Consider the following 16,264-nt stretch of genomic DNA (forward strand, 5'->3'; position numbering starts at 1 on the left):
CCTGGTGGATATAATTTTCTGAGACCAAGTATTGGAGCGTTTAGAGATCTTCATCGTTTGTGGTTACCTTAAAACAGAATATTTTAATTAAAAGTCTCCTCAAATATCTAGCACATGTAAGGATGGGTGTGTGGTTTCTTTTCAGATATCTGGTGAAGAACAGAAGTGGTGGGTAAAAACAAGTGAGAATCCAATCGACCGTTACTTTCTGCGGTATGTAAAAACCCTAGACACCAACTCCAGCAATCTGTCATATTAGAAGCACCTGATTCCCTGGGGCAGGGGGATCACTACTTCTAAACAGTTTAACATTCATAGGCGAATTTGAGAAACCAAGTTTCTTTCCATGTCGGTATTTTAAAAAAAGTGGTGTAGAAATAATTTTAACTTTTAAATTGATAATGAAAATAGTTTAGAATAAAGAAAATGAATAGGACGTGTAATTACATTGCCAGATCTCAACATTTCTTACTGCCTTTCAGCTCACGAGGCCCATGGCACCATTTTCCCATGATGTTTGGAGATGAATGCTTGCACATGTCGGCCAAGATGTGGCTTCTTGGTAAACTTTATTCTGACTCTTTAATGTTGACTGTTTAACATATGAACTTCAGGCTCAGTCACTGCCTTAATCCGTCTCCCTTTTGGCTTCTTCTTATTATAAGGCTGAGGACAGTAGCTCAACTTCCAAATAAAACCTCCTTCCGATGTAGGAATTTTTAGTTCTTTTATCGTCAAGAAATTACCACTAGACTAAACTTAGCACTCTCATAATTGGTGAGCAGATAGATAAATCTGCAAGTGTGAGCAGGCACTAGCTCTGCCCCCTTATTGAACACACCTGCCAGTTCTCTTCCTATTTCATGCCATCATTCTTTGGATGATACAGTTACGTTACCCAATGTGTGATTTTGACCTATAACCTCTTGCTATGCATAATAGCAGAGGTAGAAATGACTAGTAAAGACAGAGAATGTATTTTAACTGTCAGGAGTAACATCTTTAACTAACCTTTCTTGTGGCTAAGGATAGACTTCTGACCATCCCTAGCACCAAAAACTGTGATAAAGAAGGAGCCCATCTTTTATTGGCAGTTGTTAAAATTCACCGAATGAAAACTTCTCACCATCACGATTCTGGCACTCCTTTTTCAGACTTAAGTAAGCGAGCAGACTGCAACGTCAAGCTGCCCTTCATCTGTGAGAAATATAACATATCTTCCTTAGAGAAATATAGCTCAGATTCTCCAGCTAAAGCACAGTGCACTGGGAAATGGATTCCTTTTCGAAATAAGGTAAGAGAAAGAAAGAGAATTGCTGCACTGTGCAAACCGCGATTGCTTTCATGATGCTTGTATAGCTTGTGGTAGCGGGCAGGCCCTCAGACACCTCTCTGAGAGGGCCTCCTGCATGTCCTCTGCTACCAGAAGCATGGAAGGTAGCAAATTAGTCTCTAAAGTCAGTGATGCCTACAGGTCTTTGAATTCACCAAAGTTGCTGACGCTGATCTGCCAAAGGCTCACAACCCACTGTGGCCACAGCTAACCCCACAGCCTGAGGAAACTGACTCTTTAGGGCTGCTGCTTTCTTTTCCCCCTAAAGGAAAAAAAAAATCCAAGAAGCCCCTAAAATCAGCTTAGGTCAGAAACCATAGATGTGCTACAAAATCCTTGTCCTTGATTTTGCCCACATGGGAGTTCAGTGACGCAGCAGGTCTGGCAATGGTGAGTTCTGTGCCTGGCTCTTTGGGGTGCGTGAACCACCTTGCTGTATGTATGCGTTACAGATTCATTGGGTTTCTGGAAAGAAACTGTCGCCGAATGTGAACATGCTTATTCTCTCATGTGGAAGAAGTTTAAAGGGATGCAGGCTAGTCTGGCGTGAGGATCCCACAAAGTCTTCAATGGCAGCAAGCTCCTTATTTCTACCCTGCTTCCTCAATGCTGTGCTTCTCTGTTGGGGGTTCGAGGTGCTCCTTCTGGGGCTGTTTCTGGAAATCACTCAATGACTTTGCTTGTGGCTCAATTTTATTGAACATCCAGTCCATAAGAAGGCTGAACAAAACTATCCCACCCTTAACTGTTGGTAATCACAGAGAAAGAAAGAACAAGATAAGTTTGAGAGCAGCATCTGTAGTGATGCTGGGGAAATTTTGACTTCTGTGTTTGCTGGTAGGGGCAGCAAACTGAGCTATGCTCCCAGCCACATTTTGACTTAAAAAAGAAACAGGATAATATTTTTAATTCCTCCAAGGTGCTGGAACTATGCCAGTTTGCATAGTGATAATTAACTTGAATTAAAATGCCCTACCCAGAAGGAAAGATATGTGTTTAATAGCAGGAGGTGATGACTAAGAGCCTGGGGTTTGCTATCACATAGAATAGACTTGAAACCATTTTGTTGCTGCTTTGCTTCAGGTCGAGTTGCTTCCTTTTCCTGTGCCTCAGTTTTCTCATTTGTTTTGAGAATTAAGTGAGATAAAGAGATGATTAGCTGAATACAAAAACTGCGTAGAAAGCAAGAAACACAATAAGTGAGACTGTTTTTAAAATACATAGAATAGGGCTGGAGAAATGGCTCAGAGGTTAAGAGCACTGACTGCTCTTCCAGAGGTCCTGAATTTCAATTCCCAGCAACCACATGGTGGCTCACAACCATCTATAATGAGATCTGGTGCCCTCTTCTGGCGTGCAGGTAGACATGCAGGCAGAACATTGTGTACATAATAAATGATGAATCTTTTTTTAAAAATCCACATAATAACTTGCAGATTGTTCGTATATTTACATTAAAAGTGTACACTTGAAATCGTGTGGCAGTGCTTTGTTACTTTCTGTCTCACAGATGGATGGCGGAGCACTAAAAGATGAGGTTTTTTCCGCTTGTGCGACTTTATTTCTGTCTGAATCTAAGGCTTCATTTGTATCTCTGTTTACAGTGCTTTTTAAAGGTCAAGTCTAAGCCTGTTACATTTTCTCAAGCAAGTAGCATTTGCCATTCCTATGGTGGTACCCTGCCTTCTGTGCTGAACCAGAATGAACAAGGTAACAGAGCTGTCGGGAACAGGGTGTTTGTTTGCTACTTTGTTTCTTTTGGGTAATGCTGTATCAAACTTAAGAGCCTCAGCCCAGCTTGGCAAGTGCTCTATGCTGGCAACCTTGTTTTATTCTGATTTGGGAGCCAAGCAAGTTTTGGGAAGCTGTGAGGAATTAAAATAAAATCATGTAATTAAACTATTTTTCCATAGAAAAAGCAAAAAAACTATTTTGATGCAAGATAATCCAAAATGCTTTTCTGCCTGCTTTGTTTGTTTGTTTGTTTGTTTGGGCATGGGTGGGTGTGTTCTTTGCACATGTGAAGATCAGAGAACAACATGCAAGAAGGAATCTGTCCTTCCTCTCCATCGTGTGGGTTCTGAAAAATCTAACTCAGGTCATCAGGGCTCTCTATCTCTCTGCCCTAACTGCTTTTCTAAAAATTTCTTTTTAACAGATTTTATTATATCATTGCTTCCCGAAATGGAAGCCGATTTATGGATTGGTCTGCGCTGGACTGCCTACGAAAGGATAAGCAAATGGACCGATGACAGAGAGCTGGCATACAGCAACTTTCACCCCCTGCTGGTTGGTCGGAGGCTGAGTATACCCACAAATGTGAGTTATTTCAGTTATCTCCTTAGTGCTGGGAAGTAGTTGAGCCTCCAGAACTTACTAGATATAGAGCAATAATAGCCCAGGGCCTGGGCATATAGCTCAGTAGGGTGCTTGCCAGGGATGCGAAGATCCCTGGCTGGAATCTCCAGCACCACAGAAACCAGGCAACACAGTGCATGCCTGTTGTCCTAGCACTTGGGAGGTGAGGGAGGGAGGGCTGGCATCTCGGTCACCCTCATCTACACGTTCAATTTGAGACCAGTCTGAGGTATATGAAACCCCGTCCCAGTTCCATTTCTGTGACATGCTCCAAACAGGAAGATTAAAAAGAATAGAGCACAGCGGTTTCCAAAGGCTCCTGAGGCTGGAGGGCGGGCGCTGCTGGGGAGTACGGAAAGTCTCTTTGGAGAAGTGAAAATCGTCGATGTGATTGATGGTTGTACGATGGGGCACGTACACTCAAAACTCCTGCCTGCACGTGCTAACTAGGTAAATTGGAGCTCGGTAAAGCTGTGAGAAGCACAGCCTTCAGGCAGCTGCCCTGGGTTTCCCAGTAGCACAGACTTTCTATCACTTACTTCACGATCTTTGTGAGCTTCCAGAAACCAACATACACGTTTTACCTGACTCAACCTCAGCCTCTCAAGACGAAAAGACAGAACAGTGACTGATCATTTCCCTGTAAGAGCTACATGGGAGAAGCCCCGGCATGGTGGTGCACACCTTTAATTCCAGCACTTGGGAGGTAGAGGTAGGCAGATCTCTGAGTTTGAGGCCAGCCTGGTCTACAGAGAGAGTTCCAGGACAGTCAGAGCTACACAAAATAAAACAACAATAAAAAAAATGTCTCAAAAAACCAAACCAAGACTGGAGAGATGGTTCAGAGGTCCTGAGTTCAATTCCCAGCACCCATGTAGTGGCTCACAACCATCTATAATGAGATCAGGTGCCCTCTTCTGGCCTGCAGGTGTACATGCAGGCAGAACACTGTATATATAATAAATAAATCTTTTTGTAAAAAAAAAAAACAAAAACAACAAAAAAGAGCTTGATGTGATGAAGATAGATTTTATTTCTAGTTGGTGTTCTCATCAATGGGAAATAATATTGAGGAGAAGAGGGCACTATATTGACAGTAGGTATAGAAAGGTACAGTAACTGTACCTTTCATAAGATGTGGGCCCTCGGCCCATGAGACGGCAGTACCCACATTCACAGTGAGTCTTTATCCTTTAGACTCTCCTCTAGGAAAAACCCTCACAGACACAGCAAGAGAAGTGCCTCACCAGTCTTTTGTTTTTGTTTTTCAAGGGAGGGTTTCTCTGTGTAGCCCTGGCTGTCCTGGAACTCACTCTGTAGATGGGGTTGGCATCAAATTCAGTGACCCGCCTGCCTCTGCCTCTGAGTGCTAGGATTAAAGGTGTGCACCACCCAGGCATAGCACCTTCACCAGCTTTCACCTTCATACACTTTGCAGGTAGTTCTAAATCCACTAGTCCACAGTAAAGATCAGCCTGCATGGCACCCTTCTTAATAAATTTCTTACCACGTCTCAAGATTTTTGTCAGCAGGCCTTCAGGGGATTCCTAATTAGTTCATTTATAATCTGCATAAAGCTGTGACCCTAGAGTCACCATAACCACTTTTCTCACCTTCATCCCCTGCTTTACCACACCTGTTAGGACTTCGGGAATTGGGGAACGCAAACGGAGGGACCACCACCACATTAGACTTAATCTGGAGGTTAGAGACCTCTCTGTAGGCTTTTGCTGCTGACATTCCGATGACTGTGAGCTGTACCACTTGGTAGCAAGTGTATTTCATAGTTTTTAATTAATTACTTACATCTCAGTGGAAGGTCCCCTTCCAGCCCCTCTCCTGTTCCCCCCCTCCCTTTCTCCCTCCCTTGAGTATCAGCCCACCTTGGCATATCACGTTGGACTGGGCCTGACTTCTCTTAAGGCCAAACAAGGCTGTCCTGTTAGGGGAAAGGGGTCCAAAGGCAGGCCACAGAGTCTGGGGCAGTCCCACGTGGGGACCTCGCTGGACATCTTTTACATATATTTACGGTGCCTTAAACCATCCATGGATGCTCTCCGGTGGATGGTTCAGTCTCTGGGAGCCCCTGTGGGTCCAGGTTAGTTCAATTTGTAGGTTTTCTTGTGGTGTACTTGACCTCTTTGTCTCCTTCAATCCTTCCTCACCCTGTTCCGTAAGCTTTCTCGAGCTCCGCCTACTGTTTGGCTGAGGATCTCTGCATCTGCTTCCATCAGCTGCTGGGTGAAGCCACTGATGACTGTGATTAGTAGTGTCAGTGGCAGGCTCTCTCCCATGGCACGTGACCCCCTTGGGATAGTCAGTGATGGCTAGGTCAAAGGTTTGTGTGTGTGTTGGTGTCCTTCTACCTTCACTGGAAGTCCCTCTTGGCTATAGGAGGTGGCCACTTCAGAATGCATACCCCCCCAACTCTCTCACACCCAGTTTCCTCCCTCCATCTACTTTACATGTCTGTTTTATTTCTTCCTCTGAGTGATATTCAAGCATCCTCCCTTGGGCCCTGCTTCTTACTTAGCTTCTTAGGGTCTGTAGAGTGTAGGATGGTTATCCTGTACTTCATGGCTAATATGTAAGTGAGTACATACCATGCATGTCATTCTGGGTTACCTCACCCAGAATGTTCTTTTCTAGTTCCATCTGTTTGCCTGCAAATTTCATGATGTCCTTGTTTTTAATAGATGAGTAGTATTCTGTTGTTTAAATGGACCACATACTTTATCCATTCTTCAGTTGAGGGACACCTAGGTTGTTCCCAGTTTCTGGCTATTACAAATAAAGATGCTATGAACATAGTTGAGCAAGTCTCCTTGGGCTATGGCAGAGTGTCTTTGGATATATGCCCAGGAGTGCTATAGCTGGGTCTTGAAGTAGAACTATTCCCAAATTTCTGAAAAAATGACAGATTGATTTCCAAAGTAATTGTACAAGTTTGCACTCATACCAGCAATGGAGGAGCATTCCCTTTTCCCCACATCCTCACTAGCATATGCTGTCTTGTGAGTTTTTGATCTTAGCCAAACTGTAGACTGTTTCATTTTATTTATAATGTCCTTTGCCTTACAGAGGCTTTTCAGTTTTAAGAGGTTAATTGTTGATATTAGAGCCTGAGCTGTTGGTGTTCTGTTCAGGAAGTTTTCTCCTGTAGCAATGAGTTCAAGGCTCTTCCCCGCTTTCTCTTCTACTAGATTTAGTGTGTCTGGTTTTATGTTGAGGCCTTTGATCCACATGGACTTTAGTTTTGTGCAGGGTGATAAATGTAGATCTATTTGCATTTTTCTGCATGTAGATATCCAGTTTGACCAGCACCATATGTTGAAGATGCTGTCTTTTTTTCATTGTGTGATTTAGGCTTTTTTTTTTTTTTTGGTCAAAAATCAAGTGTCTATATGTGTGTGTGTGGTTTTATTTCTAGGTCTTCGATTCTATTGACCAACCTGTCTGTTTTTATGCCAATATATGCAATTTTTATTACTATTGCTCTGTAGTACAGCTTAAAATCAGGGATGGAGATGCCTCCAGAAGTTCTTTTATTTTGTGCAGGATTGTCTTAGCTTATCTGGTATTTTTGTTTTTTCATATGAAGTTTAGAATCATTCTTTCAAGGTCTGTAAAGAATTGTGTTGGAATCCTGATGAGAACTGCATTGAATCTGTTGATTGCTTTTGCTAAGATGGCCATTTTTTTTTTCTATGTTAATCCTACAGATCCATGAGCATGGTAGATCTTTCCATTTTCTGATATCTTCTTCAAATACTTCCTTCAAAGATTTGAAGCTCTTGTCATACAGGTCTTTCACTTGCTTGGTTAGAGTTACACCAAGCTATTTTATATTTTTTGTGGCTATCGTGAAGGGTATTGTCTCCCTAATTTCTTTCTTAGCCCATTTTTCATTTGTATACAAAAGGGCTACTGATTTTTTTTTTAGTTAATTTTGTATCCAGCCACTTTGCTGAAGGCTTTTATCAGCTGAAGGAGTTATCTGGTAGAATTTTGGAGTCACTCATGTATACTGTCATATCATCTGCAAATAGCAATACATTGACTTCTTTGCTTCCAATTTGTATCCCCTTGATCTCCTTTAGTTGTCTTATTGCTCTAGCTAGAAGTTCAAATACTATGTTGAATAGATACAGAGAGAGTCGGCAGCCTGGTCTTGTTCCTGATTTTAGTGGAATTGCTTTAAGGTTCTCTCCATTTAATTTGATGTTGGCTAATGGCTAGCTGTATATTGCCTTTATTGTGTTTAGGTATGAACCTTGTATCCCTGATCTCTCCAAGACTTTTAACATGCAGGAGTGTCAAAGGTTTTTTCAGCATCTAATGAGATGATCATGTATGGGTTTTTTTTCCCCTTTCAGTTTGTTTATATGGTTTATTACATTGATGGATCTTCCTATATTGAACCAACCCTGCATCCCTGGGATGAAGCCTACTTGATCATGGTGGATCATGTTTTTGATGTGTTCTTGGATTCAGTTTGCAAGTATTTATTAAGTATTTTTGCATCAATGTTTATAAAGGAGATTGGTCTGAAATTCTCTTTCTTTGTTGAGTCTTTGTGTAATTTAGATATCAGGGTGACTGTGGCTTCATAGAATGAGTTTGACAATGTTCCTTCAATTTCTATTTTGTGGAATAGTTTGAGGAGTATTGGTATTAGATCTTCTTTGAAAGTCTGGTAGAATTCTGTGCTAAAACCATCTGGCCTGAGGCTTTTTTGGTTGGGAGACTTAATGACTCTTTCCTTAAGGGTTATCAGTCTATTTAAATTGTTTACCTGATCTTGATTTAATGTTGATAAGTGGTATCTATCAAGAAATACATCCATTTGGTTTAGATTTTCCAATTTTGTTGAGTACAGGTTTTTGAAGTAAGACCTAATGATTCTTTGGATTTCCTCAGTGTCTGTTGTTATGTCCCCCTTTTATTTCTGATTTTGTTAATTTGAATACTGTCTCTCTGCCTTTTAATTGGTTTGACTAAGAGTTTGTCTATCTTATCAATTTTCTCAAAGAACCAGCTCTTGGTTTTGTTGATTCTTCATGTTGTTTACTTTGTTTCTACTTTATTGATTTCAGCCCTGAGTTTATTTCTTGCCATCTATTCCTCTTGGGTGAGTTTGCTTCTTTTTGTTTTAGAGCTTTCAGGTATATTTTTAAATTGCTAGTATGAGATCTCTCCAAGTTTTTATGAAAGCACTTAATGTTATGAACTTTCCTCTTAGCACTCCTAAGTTTAGATAAGTTTGGACATGTTGTGCATTCATTTTCATTGAATTCTAGAAAATCTTTAATTTCTTTATTTCTTCCTTGACCCATTAGTTATGAAGTAGAGAGTTGTTCGTTTTCTGTGAGTTTGTAGGCTTTCTGTTGTTTCTGTTGTTGAAGTCCGGTTTTAATTCATGGTGGTCTGACACGATACAGGGTTTATTTCAGTTTTCTTGTGTATGTGGAAACTTGCTTTGTGTCTGAGTATATGGTCACTTTTAGAGAAGGTTCCATGAGGTGCTGAGAAGAAGGTATATTCTTTTGTGTTTGGGTGAAATGTTCCATAAATATCTGTTAGGTCCATTTGATTCATAAAGTCTCTCACCTGTCCATTGGTGAGAGTGGGGTACCGAAGTCTCCCACTGTTAATGTGTGTGGTTCGATGTGTATTTAAACTCTTAGTAATGTTTCTTTTACAAATGTGAGTGCCCTCGAATTTGAGGCATGGATATTCAAAACTGACGTGTCATCTTGGTGGATTTTTCCTTTGATGAGTACGAAGTATCTTTCCCTATCTCTTTTGATTAATTTTGATTGAAAGTCTACTTTATTAGATATTAGAATGGCAACTTCAGATTGTTTCTTGGGTCTGTTTGCTTGGAAAACCTTTTTTCCAGCCCTTTGTTCTGAGATAATGTCTGTCTTTGTCACTGAGGTGTGTTTCTTTTATGCAGCAGAATGATGGATCCTGTTTTCTCATCCATTATGTTAGCCTGTGTCTTTTTACTGGGGTGTTGAGTCCATTGATGTTGAGAAATATTAATGACAAATGATTGTTAATTCCTGTTATTTTGATGGTGGTGGTGGTTGTGTGTGTGTGTGTTTCCTTTCTTTTGGTTTTGAAATTATTTATTTCCTGTGTTTCTTGGTATAGTTAACCTCCTTGTGTTGGAGTTTTCCTTCTTTTATCCTCTGTAGAGCTGGATTTGTGGAAAGAGATTGTTTAATTTTGGTTTTGTCGTGGAATATCTTGTTTTCTCCATCTATGTTGATTGAAAGCTTTGTTGGGTATAGTAGTCTGGGTTGGCATCTGTGGTCTCTTAGAGACTGCAAGACATCTGCCCAGGCCCTTCTGGCTTTCATAGTATCTTGAGAAGTCAGGTGTGATTCTGATAGTTCTGCCTTTATATGTTAGTTGGCCTTTTATATTGTGGCTTTAATATTATTTCTTTGTTTGATACATTTAGTGCTTTGATTATTATGTGGCGAGAGAAGTTTCTTTTTTGTCTAATCTATTTGATGTTCTGTAAACTTCTTATATATTTATAGGCATCTCTTTCTTTAAGTTAAAATTTTCTTCTATGATTTTGTTGAAAATATTTTCTGGGCCTTTGAACTGCAACTCTTCTTCATCTTCTATTCCTATTAGTCTTAGATTTAGTCTTTTCATAGTGTTCCAAATTTTCTGGATGTTTTGTGTTAGAAAACTTTTAGATTTGACACTTTTTTTTTTTTTACTGATGTATCAATATCTTCTATCATATTTTCTGCCACTGAGATTCTCTCTTCCATCTCTTGTACTCTGTTGGTGATGCTTGTGTTTGTAGCTCCTGTTCTCTTCCCTAGGTTTTCCATCTCCTAGATTTCCTCAGTTTGTGTTTTCTTTATTGCTTCTATTTCTATTTTTGGGTCTTGAACAGCTTTATTCATTTCCTTTACCTGTTTGATTGTATTTTCCTGTATTTCTTTAAAGGATTTACTCATTTCCTCTTTAAAGGCCTCTATCATCTTCATAAGATTGGATTTAAGGTCATTTTCTGGTGCTTCAGCTGTGTAGGAACATCCTAGGAGTACTGCAGAATGATAGCAGATTCTGGTAGTGCCATGTGGCCCTGGCTCTTGTTGATCGTGTTCTTACACTGGCCTGTAGCTACCTGGTTGTCTCTGGTATTGGCAGGCCTCTGGTAATGCAGACCGGGATACGAGCCAGAAAATGGAGCACTGAGGAGCAGGTACAGTTTACCTCTGTTTGGAATGGTTTAGGGATACCAGCAGTCAGGAGCTGGGGTATCTTTTACCTGGTGGTCCCTAATGGCCACAGGCCTCTGGAAATGTAGGTAGGGCTGTGGTCTGGAAGATGAAGCATGCAGAGGACAGGGTGTACCTCACAACTGCCGATCTTGTCTAGGGAAGCCCAGGCAAGGGGCTGGGATGTGAGAGGTCTAACTTGTCTGTCCAGGATGGCAGTAGGCCTCGGGGGCTGCAGGCTGAGCTTTGGGCCAGGAATAGGGTACGAAAGGGATGGGCTCACTGCTGCAGGGTTTGCTGGAAGGAGAAGGCAGGCTGTCTGTGCCTGTGGCAGCAGGCCTCCAGGGATGCAGGCCGAGGTCTATTCCATATTTCCAATAAGGAAGAAGCATTGGATTTTTCTAAGCCTTCTTTCAGTCTTCCTGAAAATATCACAGAAGTTTTCCCACTAGACTGACGGGGCAGGTGGTAAAAACACATGAAGAGATTATATTTCGGGCAGCAAATCTACTTGTTCCGAGTAGATTGCCATTTATTCTGTTGTACTGACTTGGATTTCTTAGCATACTGTTCGGGAATGTTTTCGCCTCTGTTCATCCAGTTGATTTTTTTTTTTTAAGCTGTGTTATAAGGTTTTCTTCCAATTGTGCTACCATCACAAAATGAAGAGGGCAGCTTTCTGTCTTGTGTTCTCAAATTATGACCCCACCTGTGCTAATGAAGGAAGAATGTACAAAATGCTAGAATTCTCTTTAATGATAAAATGGCATGGCACGGTATTGGAGTTGAAGACCCAACCTCAAGGCCTCTGCCTGGGTTTATGATGGCTTTGGAAGTTTATTTAGATCATTCTAAGATCAACTTCCCACTCTACATTCCTATTATAGGGTCAATATAATGATTGGGTAAGGAGCATTCATTTCATGTTTTAGTGGAATACACATAGCATTTTTCAGTATCCACCGGTGTCAGGTTCCAATTTACTCTCAACTCCCTGGCACATTTAGGGATTTGATGTTTCCTTACAATTAAAGAACGTTGTCTGTATCACCTACCTTCTAAAGTGTATTCGAATAGAGATGTGTATGGTTGGATTTTTTTTTTTCTTTTTTTCTTTTTTCCGAGACAGGGTTCCTCTGGGTAGCCCTGGCTGTCCTGGAACTTGTTCTGTAGACCAGGCTGTCCTTGGACTCACAGAGATCTGCCTGCCTCTGCCTCCTGAGTGCTGGGATTAAAGGCCTGTACCACCACCACCCCGTTTGGTGTTGTTTTTTAGCCCCACAATTTAGTTTGACTCAGATGTGCGCGTTTGGTCCTGTGCACTGTCTCCAACTTCTCGACTCGTATTGATTAACAGCACGTCTACATTTTACTATTCTGTTTTTCTTGGAATTATCCAGTCTCTCATTTGAATTCTTCATTTTCCCCTTTTAAAATATGTTTAATAATATATATTTCCTCTGTGTAACTTTTAATCATATCCCCTTTTTGGATATTTCTCAATTATTTTCTACAATTACGTTATTTCTGTTTTAGTTTAATATGTATTTAGTACTTTAATTTTTTAATCTGTTATTCCTGGTATAAGCTTGTTTCTCTTTCCATGTGGTTATTCATGCTGTGTACCTGTGTGTGTGTGTTTGTATGTGGGTTCATACCACTGCTCATGTGAGTGTATCAGAGAACAACTTGTGTGGGTTGGCGTTCTCTTTTGGCCACATGGGATCCAGGTGTCAAACTCAAGTGGTCAGGCATGGCTGCAAGGGCCTTTACCTACTGAGCCATCTTGCAGCCCCTTTTCTTAGCTTTACATGCTGAAAAATACCGGTAACAGAGCTACATCTCAGTGTTTTTATTTTAAGACAAAGGTTCTAGAATGAGTAAAGTAGGAGAAAAACTTCAAGGTGAATTTTTTAGTGTGCAGTATAGTTGATTATTATAAAACGTTTATTACTATAAAGGGGCTGGAAAGATGTCTCAGTGGGTAAGGCTCTTGCCATACAAAGAGGAGGACAGAAATTGATCCCCAGACCTACATAAAAGACAAGTGTAGTATCACAAGCCCATATCCCAGCACCGGGAAGGCAGACAGAGGGGAAATCCCTGAGTCTTGCTGTCCAGCTAATCCAGTTGAGTCAGACAGCAGCAGGTGAGGGACAAGGTCTCAAAAATTAGTAGAAGTGGTCGAGAAAAAAAAAGAATCCAGTACCAACCTGCTATTCCAATAGCCTGCTTCTAGGTTGCCTAGCAACCTCTGATGTCATCACTTTCCGCTGCCAGGTGCGTGCCTTGGATATGCTGAAAGCTCTATAGAGAGGACCCACGCACCGCACCGTCCTGAACTCCTTCACTCCTCTTTCTCCCCCTCTCTCTGTCTCTGTCATAGGTATCTTCTCCTCTCTCTCTCTCTCCCCTCCCCCTTCCCCACAATAAAGCTCCTCTATAACAGATCTGTTGTGTGTCTTTTTAACATATTACATATAACACAATCCACACACGCATGCACCCAAATGTGAACACACAAAAGAGTCCCCACATCTATGAAGTTGAATTACTTAATCATATTTTGCTTGCTTGGATTATCAAGGCTGACTTCAGAGAGTTTAGAATCTCTCTGGTTGTTTATGTTTTGTTTCTAAGAGGTTTTCTTTGTCTTTTTAAAAATATGTGTATCTGTGTTAACACATTTTTTAATTTCTAAAATTAATTGCCTTTTTCTACGCCTGAATGTTTGTCGTGGTTTGGTTGTTCTTTAGCGATTCCATGGTAAGTTCTTGCACGAGTTGTTTGGGGTCTTTCATTATTGTGGTTTTGTTTGTGGATTTTTGTTTTATTGGGTTTTTGGTTTGGGTTTTTTGATTGGTGGGTGGGTTTGCTTTGTTTGATGGATGGTTTGTACTGGGAAGAAGAAACACCAGTTTAAAACCCGAAATTTTCTTGCAATGATCTTCAGACAGTTCATTCTGTGACTACACTAACATTTGCTTCTCTTTTAGTTCTTTGATGAAGATTCTCACTACCACTGTGCCTTGATTCTCAACCTGAAAAGGTCACCGCTTACTGGGACCTGGAATTTTACTTCCTGCTCCGAACCCCACTCTCTATCTCTCTGTCAGAAGTACTCAGGTATTTTTAATCCCAACGGGGCAATTTATGAGCCAACTTTGAAACAAGTTTCATTAAATACTGGTCAGGAAGATGGACACTAGTCAGGTCCATACCCAGGATTTCCAAAGAACAGCCCTGAAATATGAACTATATACTGCCTGCCTTTGTCCCATAGGTGCAAGCACACATCCAGACATATGTCCCGCCTATGTACATGTGATGAAGCACATCCTGTGCACTTAGGGCAACCAACCTTGTTCACAGACATGGAAACAAGTGGCTTGTTATCCTACATGAACAAAGGTCCCAGCATTCCAGGAAGTTACTGCCCCTGGGCAAACGAGGCTTACAGGTTACAGGTATTTTTGCTTTATAGATCTCTTAAGGACAGTCATTAAAACATAAAACATAACTTTAGCCCTCACAGTATCATCTGTCACCTAGATATCTACTGTACTTTAAGCTGTTAGAGACAATAGGTTCTTTTTGCCAAAATGACAAATGAAGTCATATAATCTTATATATGACAAATGAAGTCATATAATCTTATAGTTATGTAGCATGTATTTTTAGCATAAACAAGTTCATATTAACACAGTAAGGAAGATCATCACATAAAAACTGATTTTTTTCAAGTATTATCATAGTTAATATAAAAATCAGATTTTTATGTCTAAAAATGTTAAATTTAAACACACAGTTAAATGTAAAACTTAGATCTACGGTGGAATGTATTAATAGTTGTCTAATGAAAGTTGTAGTTCAGTACTCTAGTAAGCTATGATTGAATGTTCTTTCTGCCCAGACACTTTGCAGATTTTAGTTTTTACGTGAGAAAAAGTTCAGTACTGTACAAAAAACAGTTAAGTTTAGCTGACAGAAATGAGGAGACACTATGTATGAAGCAGTCTGTGTCTTTCCATAGTCAAAATAAGATCAAATATGTACTTCAAAAGTAGAAACCGCCCATGAAGGGTGTCGAGGCACATTTCTTTAACCGCAGCACTTGGGAGGCAGAGGAAGGTGAATCTCTGTAAACTCAAGGCCTGTTTGATCTACATGGTGAGTTCCAGGACAGCCAGAGCTACCTAAGAGGGGGGAAAAATTAAGTAATAAGCACCCAGTTTTTGAAAATATATTGCATTATTTTTAATTGACCTTAATAAGTTTTTAATAAGTGTTTAAATAAAAGTTTTTGTTACATAATGAGAACTGTAAGCACATATTTCGTGTACCTTAGCAAAGCTTTTCTTGCTAAATTAATCTTTGCCCTTTATCCCAACCTCTCTAATGACTTCCTGATTCAGATAAGAACCCTAAAGCAGTCTATACTGTGTGTGTGTGTGTGTGTGTGTGTGTGTGTGTGTGTGTGTACTAAATATATCCTCTTATAAGTGGCTCTGCAAATTTTTAAGGTAGCTCTGCCAGTTGAAAACTCTGTAAGGGGTCACTTTTAAAAATTAGTTTTAGCGATACTTTGAGAAGTCCATACAGTGCATCTTGAGCCTATTCACCACTCCCCTCCACACCTCCCCCAACTCCTTCCTCATCCATCCTAACCTCCCTCCCCGCTCCCAAACCTTCAGGTCCTTTTTCATTTTTCAATAGCCCATTGTGCCCAACTTCCGCTGCTCTGTAGCCCTGCCTGCATCCACTAGATCCTGGTGGGTTGGGACTCGTGAACCCCTTCCCAGCATATTCTAAAATATCTAATGGCCTGCTCCTGTCAGGTCCCCTCTAGGCAGTCGCCCAGCTGCTGGGATGTCATAAGCGCAGCAGCCCCAGATGTCCCAACGACCCTGTTTGGTTCCAGTCCTCTCCAACCCATGCTCTTACAGTCTTTCTGGCCCCTCTTTAGAGAGGCTCCCTGACCTTCGGGTGGTGGGGGCGATACAGATTTTTAAATACCTTTCCTGGCAAAGCGGTTCACATAAAGGAGGTGTTTGGCACCAGCCTGAAATAATAATCTGATTGCAGGTGACTTTTGTGTGTCGCTTTTCTCCTCCCACATGAGAGCAACTAAAGAAAAGGGGCCCTCGTTTCAAAGCGGGAAAGTGCCAAGTCATATAATTCTACCTAAGCCATTCGGCAAGAAACAGCTAAGCCTCCCAACAACAATCTAAAATAAATAGGCAAGTGATGTCTGAAATAAACTAGTAGGCGATGACATCTGAAAATCTGACCGCCCTCTATGACTCCGCACAGCGTGGGG

General features: G+C 40.9%; 1 protein-coding gene across 1 annotated transcript in view; it reads left to right on the top strand.

Annotated features, from left to right (window-relative positions):
• Positions 1–16,264, top strand: part of Ly75 (lymphocyte antigen 75) — a 93,360-nt gene that overhangs the window by 50,191 nt on the left and 26,905 nt on the right. The window contains exons 19-24 of the mRNA XM_055599897.1: positions 146–213; positions 483–562; positions 1,155–1,294; positions 2,938–3,043; positions 3,492–3,652; positions 13,941–14,070. Of these exons, the coding sequence (XP_055455872.1) occupies positions 146–213; positions 483–562; positions 1,155–1,294; positions 2,938–3,043; positions 3,492–3,652; positions 13,941–14,070 (685 nt within the window). The remainder of the gene's footprint in view (positions 1–145; positions 214–482; positions 563–1,154; positions 1,295–2,937; positions 3,044–3,491; positions 3,653–13,940; positions 14,071–16,264) is intronic.

Source organism: Psammomys obesus, unplaced genomic scaffold (assembly GCF_907164565.1).
Source record: "Psammomys obesus unplaced genomic scaffold, mPsaObe1.curated_primary_1811, whole genome shotgun sequence".
In the NCBI taxonomy this organism is placed as follows: domain Eukaryota; kingdom Metazoa; phylum Chordata; class Mammalia; order Rodentia; family Muridae; genus Psammomys; species Psammomys obesus.